This window comes from Microplitis demolitor, chromosome 3, assembly GCF_026212275.2.
Source record: "Microplitis demolitor isolate Queensland-Clemson2020A chromosome 3, iyMicDemo2.1a, whole genome shotgun sequence".
Classification (NCBI taxonomy): domain Eukaryota; kingdom Metazoa; phylum Arthropoda; class Insecta; order Hymenoptera; family Braconidae; genus Microplitis; species Microplitis demolitor.
In genome coordinates this window covers 20,386,992-20,405,731 of record NC_068547.1, presented here as the reverse complement: position 1 = coordinate 20,405,731, position 18,740 = coordinate 20,386,992, and the positions used below count along the sequence as shown (strand labels likewise).

The window sequence follows — 18,740 nt, the reverse complement described above, 5'->3', positions numbered from 1 at the left end:
ATTACCATTAATTATTAGTACTGCTATTAATAATTTTTACATCATTTTATTTTTTAATTATAAATGTGTAAGTATTTATGATCTTGGCGATTCTTGGAGTAGTTCAAATGTTATTATAGAAGTCACAGTTTATTGAATTGTTAATTATTTCAAGCTGAAATTTATATTTATAATTTTACTAGCCGACCTGATAATAACAGATACAACAAAAAAAGAATTAGCGAAATCGGCCCAGCCGTTTACGCCCGATGCTGTAAACGAGGGAAATCAGGATTTATTTGCATATATAAAGATATGCATTAAGAATATTCAAACTTATGTTTGCGTATTGTTTGATTGCGATTTTTATGTATGGAAAGCGCCCAATTTTAAGTAATAAATAAAAATTTCTCTTTAAAATTACATCGTTTTTAATTTTATGATCGGAACGTTTTAATTCCGTTTTAGGCATCGTGGGAACTGATTAATTATTTTATTGTTATTAATTTCAGATTTTTTTATTTATTCGAACACCTTTTTAAGATGAATTTTCCCAGTGACAACAAGGAAAAGTTCAGCAAAATTATTAATTGGAGTTTATTGGTAAGTAGCTAGTTTTGCAAACAGTAAAAAAATTATCATTAATAATTTTTTTTTTTTTTTTGCACATAGTAAAATTAAATATTTAAATCAAATTCTATTAGAAATAATTAATTCCCAAGTAACATACACCCAACTTTAAGATGTCTTTAAAAGGATAAAGCAAATTTTCTTTTGTCTCAAAGTCACCTTTTTCGGTGTAAATACAACATGCAAATGTTAGTCCCGGAGCGAAAATTTGTGTTGTTTTTCCTGTCTTATGTCAATTAAAAAGTCGTTTAGATGACTTATTAGCTACTATTTGTAATTTTTCACTTTTTGTCGTCATTTGTGTCAAGTCTTTTAAGTAGATATTTTTTCGGTGACATAAATTTCTGATCGTTTTGTCAACATGTTGGTGCCTTATCGATGTAGCACAAAATTGCCTAAAAACTGATTCCTGATAGCCAGAGTTACTGACGAGAAAGTTGGTGTAAATGAGTTGCGAACAACTTGACGACGAGTTGTCGACAACTTTCAGCTTTTGTAACTGTATTGACTACAAGTTGTCGACAAGTCTCTTGGAAAGTTGCGATCAATTTATGGAAAGGCCAACTTGGCGGCAGGTCGCCACCCTGGCTATCAGGGATATCTTATAGATGTCACAAAGGCAAGTGTGACACTTGGGTTATTATCAGTCGATAAATTAGGTGATACAACCTATTATTTCTAAAATCTAATCCAAGGAAATATTTATTTATTAAAATATTTATTAGATGCATAGTAATCAGGCTGACGAAAACATTTTAATTCCTTTCTTTTATAAATAATTATTATATAATAATTATTTATAACAATTATTTTTACATAATAATTATTTATAATAAAATAAATATTATTTTCTACGTTGATCACTTAACTTAAATTGTGGTAAACGGATTATTTGCTTAAATATATTAACTTAAATTATTATTTTAAGTAAAAAATAAATTGATGCTGTATGGACGTCAATTAATTTTTTTTTTCTTTTCATTTCAGGTTTTATCAATCATTAACTCAATAATGCCGAGACCACTGCTTGTATCAGATGAGGACTCAATAGCTGTTATAAAAAGATATATGAGCTACTTCTGTTCAGATACCTTGCCAGCATACTCTGCTGAGGTATGGTCGAAAATGTCCAAGGAACCAGAATTTGTGGGTAAATGGAATACTGCAGCAGTTAGGACCAACATAAAAGACAATCGTAGGGGGATTTTGACTAGAGCAAGAAAAGAATGTGGATATTTTTCCCAAATAATTAAGAAAAAATTCACTTATAGTAATAATGATGATGATGACAATGACAGCAATGATAATAATGATAATGATGACAGTGATGATAATAGCGATAAGGATTATTTTAATAAACTATATGCTAAAGAGCGGGATGATGTTCCATGTTTTCATGTTGAAATTGCTAGAGGTGTTTGGGAATGTATGTATAAAAAAGACAATAGTTGTAAAAATCCTAGGTTACAGCCGAAAGTGTGGACTGACACTATTGCCTTTGAATTATGGCATCAGTTTGAACTACCGTGTGCCTTTGTATTTAAAAAAGGCACAATTCATGAAAATGGAAATTATTATGCGACATTTATTGGCAAGTGCAAAAGTAAAGTGTGCAATAATCCTATTTTTGGTTACATCGAAAACAATCCTGGGGACAAAGGTTCTGTTTTTATTAATTTTCGATGCCGGGATACTCGTTTTGAAGTTCATGATGAAGTTACAAGGCCACTGCAAGCCGAGCGAAGAAAAATGTTTAAAACTATGATCGATGCAAATGGAGTTAAGGGAACTATTTTGGAGCAAGCTAAAGATCTGTTAAAACCAGGTAGTACTCAATGTCCTGTTCTATTCAATTCTAATGTTTTATATCAAGTAAAGAAAGAATCTAAGGAAGAAAAGTTGAATGTCAAGCCAGAAGATCGGAGAGATTTGATTAAAGCTATTTATCGTATCAACGAGGACGATAATCCTGCTCATCAAAATTTTATAAAAGTTGTAATTGATACGCCTTTTTCAGTATTTTATGTTTCACCGCAACAAATCCATTGTTATAACGAATACAGGCGTCTTCACAGACACTATTCTTCTGTTTGTATTGATGCTACAGGAGGTCTTGCAAAAAAATTTCTAGACAGCAAAAATAAAACTACGAGTAGTATTTTTTTATACCAAATCGTAATTAATTTTAGTAATACTTCACAATCTGTTTATCAAATTTTATCGGAAATTCATGACACTAAGACCATCAAATTTGGACTAGAAAACTGGCTTAGTAAAGTTTCGCCTCCGACAGAAGTAGTCTGTGATGGATCTCGTGTCCTTTTAAATGCCTCCTGTTTAGCTTGCAATAATTTTTCTTTATTTGATTACGTTAATAGGTGTTTTCAACATGTCAAAAACGGTGCTTCACTTGACTCTGTAAAAACTTTTATCAGATTGGATACGGCTCATTTTATTCATGCTATAAGTGGCTGGAAATGTTGGAAATCGGTTATTCATCCAAGAATTAAATCATTTTACTTATACAGTGTTGCATTATTGATGGATTGTAATAATTTAAAAGATTTTGAAAGAATCCTTGTATTAATTTTGATTGTCTGTGGCACCGAATATGATGATTCTATTGTTGATTTTGATGGCGAAATGATAACTACAAAAGCAGCAAGGTCAGAGTTGGAAAAATTGATTGCCAAAAATGAATCTCAAGACTTTATTAATAATATTGAAGACAAAATTAAAACTATGGAGTTTGATCAAGAAAAAAATGAAACTTTACGCCGAGAGACCAATACTGATTTATTAGAAAAAGACACTACTATTTCAAGTTGGATAAATAATCTTGTCGCTTTTTCATTGAATGTTCATTCTGATGGTAGTAATGATATTAATAATTTAAACACTTTTTATGTACCTCTATTTAAAGATTCATTACTTAAAGAAGTGAGAGAGTTTCCGCTATGGACGAAAGTTTGTATTCATTACACGAGTTTACGAGCAACTTCTGCGTACATAGAGCAAGCGTTTAAAGAATTGAAAGAGTTATTAGGTAAAATGATTTCTCTCCCTGCACGTGTTGATTACTTAGTTAAAGCTCATCTTAAACTTATTGATGGTGGTGTCAAAATTTTTGAACGCGAATTGTTAAAATTCGTTAAGAATTACCATGCTAATAAGCAAAAAAATGATAAAATAAATAGTAATCCTGAAGACGAATTATGCAAAGAAGATTGCGAACCTAACGATAATTTACTCAATGAAAATTGGAATGGACAAGGATATGATATGAAGCACAACGACTGTGATTGGTTAGATTCAGATTGTCATTTATTCAATGAAGATATTCCCACCAATTTTAATACTGAGTCATTTAATTCTTCTGAAATTGATAATAATAACGTTTTAGATAATATTGATTGTAGCGCAAATGAAAATAACGAAAATTTATATCAGCCGAATTTAAATAATTTAGTTAATCTTGATCACAGTTATTGTTCCGATAATAATTCACCATTGAATGAAAACAGTTTCGATGCCGCTGTGGAAAAAAATTTAAGAATGATTAAAAAGGAAGGTAAATACTTCAAAAGTTTTCCCGAAATCAATTTAATAAACAATTTGGCGCCTTCAAACAAAAAAGAAGAATTTTTATTACAAAATGGTAATAAAAGCGGACCTGTCTTTTTTCAAAATGAATCCTGGTTTGCTTTCAATACGTGCCCATTCGACAGTATTGTTCAGTTGATTTTCTATGGATGTTTACAAAATGAAGAATTTAATAATTTTGTTAGCAATTCTTCAAATTCCACTTTTAATTTTGTTACCGATTTTATGTCAACAGGATTAAAAAAAGATATCTATGTTAAACGATTTTCTATTTTACATCCTATCTATCAAGACACTGAATGCACACAAAATCAAATGAATATTGCCAATCGTAAAACTAAAAACGTAAATCGTTGTATTAATTGTGTAGATAACGTGAATAGTTTGTGGATTAAATTATTTACAAGTGAACCAAGTGCATTCGAAAATAATTCATGTTCATCATTCGGCTGCCAAGATTATCAACGTAATATACCGGTTTTGACTGCAAATTATAATTTAATCATGGAAAAAGGGTTTAAATGTTTGCAAGAAGCATTACATTTTAAAAGCATAGCTTATAATAAATTTTGCACAAGCTGCCAAAAAAAACAAACAACCTGTAAAACGACACTTAATCGATATATTTACATTGAATTAGACGTAAAATCGGTAAATGAAAAAGATGGAACTTCATGTAAACTTGGTGAATTACCGAAGTGTTTGGATTTAAATGAAACACATTCATCAAAAAAATTTAGTTATCGGTTGGTACATCTTTATTACATCTGAAATACAAATGATTTGTTTCTATATGATTTTTTTTTTAATTATAGCTTGACAGGGGTTATTGGTTATAACTCTTTTCACTACATCACATATTGTAGAAACTTGACAGGAAATTGGCGATTCTACAATGACCAACTAGAAAAGTCTAAATTTATTAGTGAACGCACGAAAATTGTACCTCATGGGATTTTTTACACTTTATTCTCACTGTAAAAAAGAAAAATATATTTATATATTTCAGGTAATTTCTTCAAATTTCTATAATTTTCTTTTATTTGTTCGATCAATTATATTATAAGAGAAATTTTTATTGTAACACTAAAAATAATTTTTTGTTTCGGTTCACAATAAAAATTATAAATAACTATTAACAAAGTCAGCTCATATTGAATTTTGAAAACAATATAAAAACTAATAAGTGTATTAAATTTTATTTTTTTCTGTTTAAAGTTTCTATGACTAAAAAATATTTCATAACGACAAATTAAATTCAGCTCTTTTTTATAGTACACATTTAAATCATAATTACCACTCTAATATAAATTTTCTAATAACAAATTTATGCTTCAAACATTTCATTTTTTTAATTTCAAAAGTTAAAAATCCTCGGAATCGATATGTTCAAACTATTTGATATTGGTATTAAAATAATACGGTTAATTAAGTTTTGAAACTTGTTTTATCACAAATAAACCATAAAAAAATAAATTTTTTACTTTTGTTTATAAGGTAAGAGACCTAATACTCAATTAGGGAACTAGTACCCGATCACTCCATATATTTGTATATCTATATTTACTAAATTGTTCTAAATATAGATATACAAATACATGAGTGATCGGGTACTAGTTCCCTGATCGAGTATTAGGTCTCTTATCTTAGTTTAAGCCTTTTTTAAAATAAATCAATGTTTTTTTTTTCTATAATTTATTTGTCATAAAGTAGGTTACCAATTTTTAGATAACTGCTAACTCCAAAAAAAAACTTATATTAATTAAAGTATTTGATTCATACTTTGTTCGCTACCATTTAAATGAAATCTTTCTTTTAAAATTCTATTTCAATTAATAAACATATAGTCGAATTAAACTCGTTTATATTAATGGTTGCTACTTTTTTCTTCTTCTTTTCTTTTTTTTACTACATTCGTTTTAATCCAAGAACTACGTGACTATTCTTAGTATTAGGATAAAAATTAGTCTTAAATTATCATAATCTTTAAGTGTCAATCATGTAATTGAATTATTAAAGATTTTATTTTCTCTTTTTTTGCAGCTTTAGCAAGTATTTAAAAAAATGCAATAAGTGGATACAAGTGATATTGGAAATCTCTATACTTCGATTATTATTAATATTTTTGCTCAATTACATTTATGAAAACTTAGTGTTAAGGTTGTTGCCAAAAGTAATAAAAAGTCATTAAGTGTAAAATCTATTTAAGTTTTACGATTATAAAATAAATAAAATTATTATTATCATTATTATATTATGACGTAATTTTAAAATGTTTTATACTACAAGATTAATATGTTAAACAGAAAAAATAAATGTTTTATAATGTTAAACAAATAAATAAATAATTTCATTTTTTTAAATAATGAGTAAGTTTTTTAAACAGTTAATAAATAGAAATACTAAATCTCTTTTTTTTTTATTCATAAATTTGATTCATTTTAGACATCAACAAAATCGTTAAATTATTATATTTACAGGAAGCCGTAGGTCTTTGTTAATCATTTTTTTTATACAATCAAAATTATTTTTTAAGTTAAATATTACTGTTTTTGTCGTTATTTAAATAATCTATATCATGATTGTTTTTTAATTTAAATAATAATTGTTGTACAGTTAATTTGTCATGCATAAACGACGAACATCGTTTGTAGATAATAGAGGTATAGAGAACGATCCAGAGGAGATAGTATTATCTGAGCCTTCGAAGTGAAAGAAAAAACTGTCTTTTATTAGGACTAAAATAATTCAATATTTTACAGAATGATTTGTGCCAACTATTCTGTAATGTTAGAAGAAATCAAAAGTAAGATAAGACTCAATTATGAGGTACTTTTATCGGATTAGTAAAAAACAACAAGAGCCAACTATGAAACTGATGTTACTTTATTACAAATTACATTTATAATACAAAAAAAGTATATTACGGTTAGTTAAGTAGCTGATGATATGAATATAATATTTGGAAATGCTGTAAAATACAATGTTAATTTCTAACGTTTATGCAAGGTAATTGATTTATTATTAAATATAAATTAATATTACAAATTTTTATTAACTAATATATTTTCATTTTATACTCCGTTATTTGGTATACTGTTGGAACTGCAAAGAATAATATAAGGAAAAAGTTCAAGAGTTTTTAGATTTTGACGTAAATTTAGATTCAGATTATGGATCAGAATTAAAATCTCAAAATTAATTAGTATAATGAAAATTTTAGACTCAAGAAAAATACAATAAAATGAATAGTTGAAAAAATGTTTACTTGCATTAGTTAAGTGTTAACATTTATGAAAAAACCATAGATGTAAATATATATCCCGATTATTTTATCATGCACAAGCTGCTAATACAACAATCAAATGATAAATATCACCTGCTATAAATTATGTTAGTAAGTGTTAATTTAAAATTATATGCATATATAAATCTTATCGATCTAATCAATAAAGAACATTAAACTGTATTAGCTTTTGCTTTTATTCGTTTTTTATGCTGATACATTTCTGTTTTATTCTGGTTTGAATCTGGGAAAATAATCATATAAAAGTAACGACCACGTGGTAACCATAACCTATGCAGCGGATAATTTGATCATAAGTAAAAAAATAATTTGTATTAAAAAAAAAAAAAAAACACATCATTTTGATCATAATAAGTAAAAGATTTTTGCATTAATTATGTCAGTTAGAAAAAAAGACCTTCATTGATATTTTAATTTATTATCTAGCTGTCAATCAACTACTAAGAATTTCATTCAGGGTTTTTAATTACTAACATTCCTTTCTGATACTAAGTTGATTTTTAATAATTTTGAATACTTCTTGTTTAAAATTATGCATTAAAGTTTACATGAATAAACTGTTTAAGTTATAGGCGTCGTTACACTCCTGTCTAACATTTAATGTATTAATTAATTTTCATTGCACAAGTGCATGACTCAATATTTGAAAATTTCAATTAAAATAATTTTTTTATAAAAGTTTCAATAACAATAGGTACAATATCTATATAAATAGCTAAATTTTGAATTGGAAAAATATTTCATTTATTACTAAGTAAACCACGTGGCTACCATAACCAATGCGATTTCGTATTTAATTATTTAAAATTAAATAATTTCAGATTGAAATACTTGATAATTAATTAGACTATTGTGAATAAAATATTTTTACATAAATTATTTTTTTTTAAAGAATTGTGCATTCTTTGATATTTTAATGTTTCCATTGTTATCTAGTGTCTTACATTATTAAAGATAAATTAATTTTATTAATAATTAAAAATCTAATTCTTTGGAGTCGCTCGTTATTCTTACCTGGAAATTTAACTATGTAGAGCACCTATGTATATGTAAAATATATATTATAGGGGGTCTTTTGAGTGGGCTTTTGTAAATAATTTAGGTTTTTTCATTGTTATTTGTACTTCATAAAACTTCAAATACATTTTTAATGAACTGATCCACTTTCTATAAATGCAGTAAAGGTAAAAAAGATATTTTTAATTGAAAAAAAAAAAAATAAATAAATGTTTAGACCTATAAAACTATGTTATTCAAGAAATTACAACTAGTCGAATCACCTCGATATTTCGAAACCATCATGTCTTTTTGAAAAGTAAGCCATTGTAAATATTAAATTCATAGTGAATAGACCAATATAAAAAAGCATAGAATCAGTACAAACATTTGTTTATTTCAAATTTTAACGAAAAAAAAAAGATGTCAAACATAAAATTTTGTTGAAATTGATGTGGCTAAGGTGGTAACGTAAAGGAGAATTAGAAAAATAATCAATGATAGTTAGAATTTAAGTAACTAAACTTAATTTTTTTGATCAATTATTGTCGTTAGCCGCATACTAATTACTATTTATATTGCTTATCATTTTTCAATAGATAATAATCAAGTAATATAGCTGAGGATCAATGACGAAGAAACTATAAAAATTGATTATACTAAAGTCTTAAAATTTAATAACTATCACCAACACAATATGATTTGATCATCAATGACATTTTTTATACCAATAGATTTAATTTTGACGTCACGCATAATATAAAATGTGGACATTTTCATCATCTAAAATATAAGTAAATATTATTATTATAACAATAGAATGTAAATTGATATAAATTTGTATCGATAATAAATTGCAAAAAACCATTATAAGAAACCATATTATATGAATATATACATATATTTTTTTTACTGATTTACTCTAAAACAATAACATATAGTTTTAATCTTGTCCAAAAAATGTCAAATAGTTTGCACCAGTTATTGGGTGTCTTTTGTGTTTTATTTAAAGCTGTGATTCTTGTCATATTAATTGATACATAACAATGAATGAATTGGGTAGTAATTAAAAAACAAGCAAATTTAAGAAAATTTTTTCCATTAACTGTTGAAAAAATTACTATTTTTCTCAGTATAAAATTAATTAACGAAATATTGCATTTATTAAGAGTAAAAATTTTCATAAACTTAATAGATTTATTTTAGATTTTCCTAAATTTTTAGAATAATTTTACATAATTACTTTTTTTTTCTCAAGACATAACTAGAAGTGACAGACATCTAATGGTTTCTAGTTACACTAATTAAGTTAAAAAAAAAGGAATAAATGAGACATTAAAGTTATAATGACAATATGTATACTTAAAAGATTTAAAAACTTATTAAGAAACTACTTCAGTCAACCGTACACTAATAGACGACTATCAAATATGAATAGAAATCTACATATCACTCTTAAATAGAAATCTAACGATTTCTATTGTCTTTGATATCATCATTCTACATATTAATCCGAAGTTTGCTCGCTTGGAGTAACTCATCGGCTTCGGAGACAGTCAAATAGTTTTTACTATCAAGGAAGTCCCAGTAAAAGCGTTGCACCTGTAAAATATAAATCATAAGCCTACTATTTAAATGATTTAATTAAATTGTGTCTGAAAATAGCCGATATCTAATAATTTTCACACACACACACACGCACACACACACACGCGCGCGCGCACTTATATATATATATATACACACACACACATATATATATATATATATATATATATATATATATATTACATACCTAGGCCAGTAAAATACAAAAAGTCTCAGATCACAAGTTTGTCAGCCTCAGCTTCGCCTCAGCCAACAATTACAATGATCTGAGACTTTTTTTATCTTACTGGTATAGACATGTAATAAACAATTTTTTTTCTTTTTGAATAAATAAATTATAATAAAGAAAAAAATTTATGAAATGGATACATGTCAAAATTGAATATTTATAAGTTGAATTAAAAAATAAATTTTTTCTTGATATAATTTACTTGCTAAAACAAATATGATTATCATTAGATTGTAAATGTCAGGTTCATAAACAATTTAAAATTTACCTTGTTGAAATGCAACTATGTTTACGTATGCCTCAAAGTCATTGGATCCCATGGATGATTAAAGTAATTTGACGAGTCCTCGTATTTTGCCATGATGGATGGAAAAACTAACTTGGTTATTGTAATTCTGAATCAAACTTAAAACAAAATTCTTTTATTAACAAAAAATATGATTCGTATTTACTACTCAGCAATAGAAACAAATAAACATAATAATTTTGTTGTTTTTTCAGAAAAAATTTATAAAAAACTTTTAATAAAAACGTATACATCTAGATATTCCAAAAAACAACTTTTTCTTTAAATAATTCATTTTCCAAAATATCCAAAAATGGTCGAGGCCTATGAATTTCAATGTCATACTACTCAGTAATAAAAACTGACAGTTATATAATGATTTTTGATCTGTTTTTACGAATTATTTATGAAAAAAATTATAAATACTTAACTGAAAATTTGGAAAACTAAAGGCATTTTTTTTTAACTATTATTTTTTTGATGAAACATCTGGAAATTATTGACGGTCCGAACTCTAATATCATATGATTATTTAATAACGTATTTTATTCATGTTTTTCATTTAATAAATTATTCATTTCACTCACCAATTATTTATGTACATTTAATGGATTTTACTGCTCTTTCAAGAAAACGAGAATGAATATAGAATACATGACGAGGCTAAGCATCATTTCCTAAAGGTCGTCTCAAAAATAAAAGTATTTAATGGTAAGCAATTACCGATTTTGACAAATCATCATAAATAATGAAGACATGTTTGCCGTTGTCACAAAAAAAAAGTTCTGCCATGGCACATGGCAAAAAAGTGTAAGAAAAGAGCAGCATCAGACACGGTATCGAATACGATGATAGAATAGTTAATAGCAGTGCCGTCACTATTTTCACGATCCAAGTTACTGTAGATCTCATTTGACCGATAGCAATGTAGATACAGAACTTTTTCTTCTCCGCACCAGCATAATCGAAACGCTCTTAATTAATAATAGTCTCAATAGCCAAAAAACTCTTTCCGATCGGTCCATCATCAACGATCAACTTATATTATCTACTGTACCAATTATCACCAGTGACTCAGTGAGTCTACATCCCGGATTCCAGTTTGCATAGCCTCTCTAGTCAACTCTGTATAGAAAAAATAATCGATATAATAATATAATCATAAAATATAACTGTTACCCTGATCAACAAAAATAATTTGGAATGATTCAAAACAATTTGAATCGACTAATATATAGATATACACTCAACATCAAGCAAATCATTTTTCTTAATCAGGGTACTGATCAAAAAATTTTCAGAGTTCAAAAACTTATTGATAATAATACTAATAATTAATGGTAATATACTTACATATAAATGAAGGACAAATAATGTTGGAGATTAGATGAAAGAATCACATCCGATTGGTGAAACATTATAGAGTTGAGCTCCATTTTGATAAGTGGTATAAAAATATTGTTTTCAAAACTGAAAAATAAAAAAAATTTTAATATTTGGAAAAAAAAAAAAAAAAAAAAAAAAAAAAAAATTAGAAAAACATCTTTAATTATAAAATGATGTTTAATAATAAATATTAATTAAAATTTTCATCAAATTTCTTAGGCTAAGTTATTTTGAGTCTCAATGTAGACGCAAAATATAAATTTATAAAAATTGCGCAAATGAATAATTAATAACTTCAATTGTATAAGTCTACTCTAATATTAAATAAATAATTAATTATTAGTTTAATTTTACAAACCTGCTCCAATATTATATTTATTTATTATTGACTTCGATGATACTTGTAATTTAGTAATTGGTTTACCAACTATTTATGAGACCAACTGTGTAACACAAAAATACTAGTTGAACGGCAAGTTAAAATACTTGATAATAGGTGACACACCACGTAAGTTACAAAACAGAGCGGTAAATTATAAAAGAGTAAATGAAAATAACATTAAAATGTTTTCAGTATTTTTAATACATAATTAATATTGATAAAACAAAATAATTAGTCGAGTGTATTAAATATTAAATAAATAAAGATAATAATAATAATATTAAAAGTGGTTTTCTAAGATTCTTTGAGGACTCTTTCGTTTCATATTTTATTGTGGCTTATTGACATTTCTCTCCGATAAATACCTGGATACTCTTACGATGTGCTAGATGATCAACAGGATTTGATAATTACTTGATAAGATTACTAATTTAATTAAAACATAAATAATAATGAAAACAATAAAAAATTTTAAACCTAGAGCAGACACTTGCGCATGCGCACAACTACTATTAGATCAACGGGCATAATTAAAATTTTAATAATTAATTATAAATATAAAAACAAACAAACAAACGCTATTTTTGGTGGGGTATTAACAAACAAATCAAGATAAATGGAAAAAAAATTAAAAAAGATAGAAAATGAGTATAGTCACCGCTAACTTCAAATAAATTTTTAAAAATTTATTTAAAAAAAAATAAAGAACGAACAAATAATTATTTATAGCGAACATTGACGAACAATCGACGAACAAACGAATTGCTAAAAAAAATTTGCCAAAAATCGAATTCCCCCCGCCAACTTAAGGGAGCTTTAAAAGCCTGGTCTGGAGATCTACCGTCGTGTATATATTATATATATAGATATATAGAGAAAGACATATACATATATTATATATGTATATATAAATACAGAGATAGTGTGGATGTGTTATTACGACATTGTGATACAGATAGATAAAGATAAAAGTGAAGAATTAGACAGGCGGATTTGGGCCATGGTGTCGTCGAGGCTCGGGGCTTACGGACAGGCCCCGTGCCGTGGATAAAACGCCAGCCGGAGTTTTAAACAGCGGGGGTTTTCTAGTTGTGCGGGGACAGGTCGCGGCCATTTTTACCACACGATGCGGCAACCGTGCGTGCCCGTTCGGTCCGCCATTCCAAACAATCGGTGTACGTGCCTTCTTCGGGTACATTTTTATCGGAACGCGTACAGCCGATAGGGCCCAGGCCCTGTCCTGAACATCAAGCTCCCGTATATCTGTTGTGATAATTATAATTATTTATTTATTAAATAATTCTCTACGTCAGTTATCTTTCTTGGGTTTTAGATTTTTTGTTCATTGAGCAAGTCAAGCGCACTGTGGCATGCAGGATTTAATCTAGGTAATATATATACCTATATATATATATACATATACATATATACATACATACATACATATACATGTAGTGAATCAGTGGGAGTGAAATAAACGTATGGATTGAGAGAGAAAAAGACACCGAGCAGTTGAGCAGATAGTGTGAAGTTGAAGTTGAGGTTGTAAAGTCAGTAATTGTGGGAGAGACACCAGTAATCTACTGGGTTATAATATTTTTGGTGACGGTTGTGTAGAGTAAATAAATAATTTAATTGAGGATGTAGTGTGGTTATTGGCAAGTGCCAACGGGTGTTGTATTGTAATAATGGCAATAATATATTTAGAGCAACGATGAGCCTTTGAAAAAGGTGCGTGCGTGCATGAGAACGTATTGTAATTGTACGTGTTCTGTGTTAGTGCTAGAGAAAATAATAGTTATTATTTAACGGAAAAAAAAAATACTTTTTTTTATCAGTAATTATAGCGTTTTTAATAGATATACGGTAACAAAGTATATTCGTGTATATATAGATAAATAGAAAATAAATATTTATATGTATGTACATTGATGTATTATTTGTTATGTATGTGTATTTATTTATTAATATAATATGAAGGTGTGTAATTTTGTGAATGTGTTACAGCTGAAAGATAAGAGGAGAATTTGAGCGACGGAGCGGTGATCCCATTGTCTACAACACACACGACTTGCCGATCGATGTGCACACCGTGGATGTCCTGTGTGAGAAATTCAGATACGCCAAAATTTGTTGGAGCAGCAGCAGCAGTACCAGTACCAGAATAATAAGGATACAATAAAAAGGAAACGAGACACAACGTCTTCCTTGCGGTTACTTATTTATATAATAGAAAAAAAAAAATGAGCAAGTGAATACGTTAAAAAAAAAATAAAGTAACAAAGAGACATAATAATAATGTACGGGTGTTTAAGATGTGCTGGTGATTGTTGGTGTTTATACTACCATCGGTGATTGACGCGTGAAAACGACGGGGGTGTACTCTAGGAGCTGGATCGCCCTGTTGGCGCCGGCTCCTTGTGTGTACCCGACGCGTTATTTATCTCGGGGTGGTGAAACTCGACATGGAGATCGAGGTTAAACAGAGAAATCAGCGTAATAGACGTCGCGAACGTGCCCAGAGAATCCTGGCACAACGTGAGAGTCTTGCCAGTGCTAAGCAACAGCAACAACAAGCTGCGAGGCATCGACCTGACGAGGAAGACAGCCACAGCGGTGAAGACGAGGAGCCTGGTGGCCTTGGTCTTGAGATATCGAGGGGCAATCGACCTCGTGATAATCATCAACGACCACCACGCCCGCCCAGGCCACCCAGGCCCAGGAAGAAGTCCTCCCTAGCCGGGGCCAACGCGAAGGAACCACCCTTCGAGGAGGACATTATCGACGGATTTGCCATACTCGCTTTCCGTACTTACGAGGACCTCGAGGTATTGTACAATTGTTTTTTATTTTAAAACTATTATCTCTTTTGCCCGTACTCCAACGTACATACATGTACTCTACTGCATTTATTGTCCTTTAGACTTAATCCCCGTCAACTTCTTTTAGTTATTTTTTTATTCAATCATCACCAGCATACTTGTCATGTTGACTGCCGACGACGCACTTAATCGTATTTCTTTAAACATTTTTTATTTTTTATTGTCGTACTTGCCGACTCAACGGATTCATCAATTAGCGTACAATTGTCATAGTACTCATAACTCGTGCCAAGTAATTTTTGGCACAGACTCATATGTCGTAACATAAAACTAAAGACTTTCTCCTCTTTGTCTCGTGTGACGTTACAAATTGTTTTAAAACTTCATCCTTATATTTTATTTATTTATTTTTTTAATTTTCCCACTGTCAAAACATCGAGCTTAACTTGCTCACATTTAATTTATTGCTGTCGATAAAGCCACATCAATTTAAACGAACAAACAATCCATTCAACTTATTCCCATTCAATACATACTACAGCACTACAACTGGTACTGTACCACCAGCAGAGTCTGTTGATAGTCAGGTCGGTTTGAATTTGTGTATTCGAGGATGTAAAAATAAAACAAAGGAAATCCTGTTGTCGAGTCAATATTTCCTCTCCACCTGTTAAGCAAAAATGTAATTTATCTTCTTACAATTTTTATCTCTCTCTCCCATTATTCATTTCAATATTCAAACTAAACTATTTTCATATTAAATACTTTCACTCTTTACTTATTTACTCACTCACTTACTTACTTACTTACCTACTCTTATCATCTCTCGCTGAATGAATTATTTCGTCATCTCATTGTAATAATACATATTTTAATTTACGTCTAATAAACAACGAGGTCTCAATAATAATAATGATGAATAAATTTACAATTGTGACACGTTTCTCAGATAATAATCTTCCAACGTCTATCATTAACTTGTACGGCAATTAAACTTCAGTCCGTGCTATAGACACAGCCACCGAGTACAGTAGTATTATATTATATTATCATAATATAAGTTTCAAAGAACGCGAGATGCTGTACAAGTAGTGAGACAAAAAGATGATAAAATAAAATCTAATGTAACTTGATATAATACAACATAACAACAAATGAAAAGAGATAATACAATTATACACTCATCATCCACATTTCTGAGATTGCGGTGACAGAAGCTATTTTCTCTGATTCTATCGGCGAAACTTTGCTCAATAATTTTTCTTTCTCTATCAGTAGTTGCTGTAACCAGCAACAGCAGCAGCTAAACCAGCAATGTACCCCAAAGATTCCGAGACAACTGGTTATCGGTTATATTTTTCTCTTTACCTTTTTTTTTCTTCTCATTCTTTTTCACACAAACACACACGTACATACAACATATATACGTGTACTATACCTATTCTGAAGACACATTCCTTGTGCGATGCTTCTTCTCTTCCAACAAACTTTTTTTTATTTATCATTGTATATATATGTGTGTGTATGTACAACTTTGCTTTTCTTCTATGTCTCCTTTTCGCATTTTCCGACTTACTGAAAATACATAACATAGAAAAGCACCAAGTCTTTTTACGCTACTCCAAGACAGATGATCTTTTATTTTATATATTATTTATCGTATACTTTTTTCATTTTATTTTCTTATTCTTTTATCGTGATTAAATTCAAATTTATATTACAACTACTTTATCTTTATTGATAATCTATTTATCTCTTTATAACTACAAATATTATTATCATCATCATCATCATCATCATCATCAAAATAATAATAATAATAATAATAATAATAATAATAATTTTATTTATATTTACGTTTACTTTTCTATTTGAATAACAGTATAATGAAATTTAAATAATAAATAAATAAAAAGCATGTTTCAATTATAAATCACGGGTGTTGACATGTGTAAAGTAATTTGTAAATTATTTGATTAGTGGTTTTAAAGGAGAACGTTAAAATGAGAACATGTATTCATTTTCTCTTTTTTTTTTATTTTAATTTTATTTTCTATAGCACGTCATTAGTAAGGTTGAGATAAAGATTACAGAAGAAAAAAAAAGTTGTTGTGAAAGCCATTAAAATGACATTCCAAAATATTTTAATAGATTAAATGCTACAATAAATTTAATAATCTAGGCAACACGGCTCTTTTCAGCTCTGTCATTTTCAATAAAATAAAATAAAATAATAATAATAAAAAAATTAAAAAAAAAAAAAAATTAAAAGAAGTTGAGCTCTTTGAAACCAGGATTCACGTTTTAAATCCCCTTGTGAATTATTCACTTTACCAGTGTGTAAGATCAGTTAAACTCGCATACCACAGTACTATAATATTATCTATTTATGTTGACACTACATATCATTAAAATTATTATTATTATTATTATATTACGCGTGTATTTATTTAGCTAAATTTGATAAATCAATTATAAAAATAAATAAATCGACATTAACTTAAATTGTATAATACATTTTAGTACACAATAAAATAACAGTAAACATGTGATAATTGAATAATTAATTGATTGATATAATTCGGTTATAAATGATAAATTATTGTATTCTTGTCGTGTCGTTTGTCTCTGACAAGTGTATAAATAAACAGTTTACGGAAAAAAATGATAATATATGGATGTATATTATATATATACAGACATGATACACGACAAATTTAGTCAGTATATCGCGTGATCCAAAGTTGACACTGACATTCCACGATAGTCTCTTTTGTACTCCGAGTATTGACTTGCTACAGCCAGTTTAATTCCCTCGATTAATCCTGATCGGATATCAGTTATTAACTTATGCTCGTGAATGATACAAATATCGAATATGTATATTAATAATAATAATAATATAATACATACATCCATAAATGCAAATTTATATTAATATGTATGTTAAATGCTAATTTATAACGCATGCTAATTTATTTGACTGTTGATTCAAAAATATAAAAGAGTAAACGTTTTTACAACCCTCACCTCTACTCTACGGTAATTATCTTTTTTTTTTTTTTTTCACTTTTTTATTATTTATCTCTTCATTCATTTTACGTCTGAATTTTTATTATATCCTATTTCTTCATCTCTCTAATCACATTTACCCTCGTTCAATCTGCTCGCAATCAATCGATCCAAATTATCCGTGGTTATTGAATTTTTTTAAATACTTTTTTTTTTACCAACCTTTTGCTTCAATTCATTTTCGCTCATTATGTAAATCTCGGTAAATATAAAGTAAAATTATTAACTTATTTTATTTATTATTATAATACTTTTTTTTTCTCTTTCATGATTACAATTTTATTTTTAATTAACCTCTGATCTCTGATACACATCAGCTTTTGCATTATGTATGCACGTATGATGTGTAATATCAAAAGCAGCTTAAGTTCTCACAGTTAATATGTGATTCTTTGCGTTATAATATTACCAAGATTAATTAAAACCGCACGTACAAGACA

At 28.2% G+C, this 18,740-nt stretch overlaps 1 protein-coding gene and 1 long non-coding RNA gene across 10 annotated transcripts in view; one reads left to right on the top strand and one right to left on the bottom strand.

Annotated features, from left to right (window-relative positions):
* The window catches only part of LOC103577517 (autism susceptibility gene 2 protein), a 48,684-nt gene that overhangs the window by 15,335 nt on the left and 14,609 nt on the right, over positions 1-18,740 (top strand). The window contains exons 2-3 of one of the 8 annotated variants that reach the window (XM_014444231.2): positions 13,740-13,794; positions 14,414-15,234. In XM_014444231.2, the coding sequence (XP_014299717.1) occupies positions 14,872-15,234 (363 nt within the window). In that variant the 5' untranslated portion in view covers positions 13,740-13,794; positions 14,414-14,871. The other 7 variants (XM_053737151.1, XM_053737152.1, XM_053737148.1 and 4 more) reach the window with 7 other exon arrangements.
* On the bottom strand, positions 9,655-12,579 carry LOC128667419 (uncharacterized). 2 transcript variants are annotated; one of them, XR_008403379.1, is made up of 6 exons: positions 12,383-12,579; positions 11,992-12,108; positions 11,226-11,763; positions 11,070-11,152; positions 10,621-10,757; positions 9,655-10,117 (listed from the first exon to the last, which is right to left on the bottom strand). It is a non-coding gene; the product is annotated as an uncharacterized LOC128667419 (long non-coding RNA). The 2 variants fall into 2 exon arrangements; XR_008403380.1 differs by lacking the exon at positions 11,070-11,152 and having other exon boundaries at positions 12,383-12,574.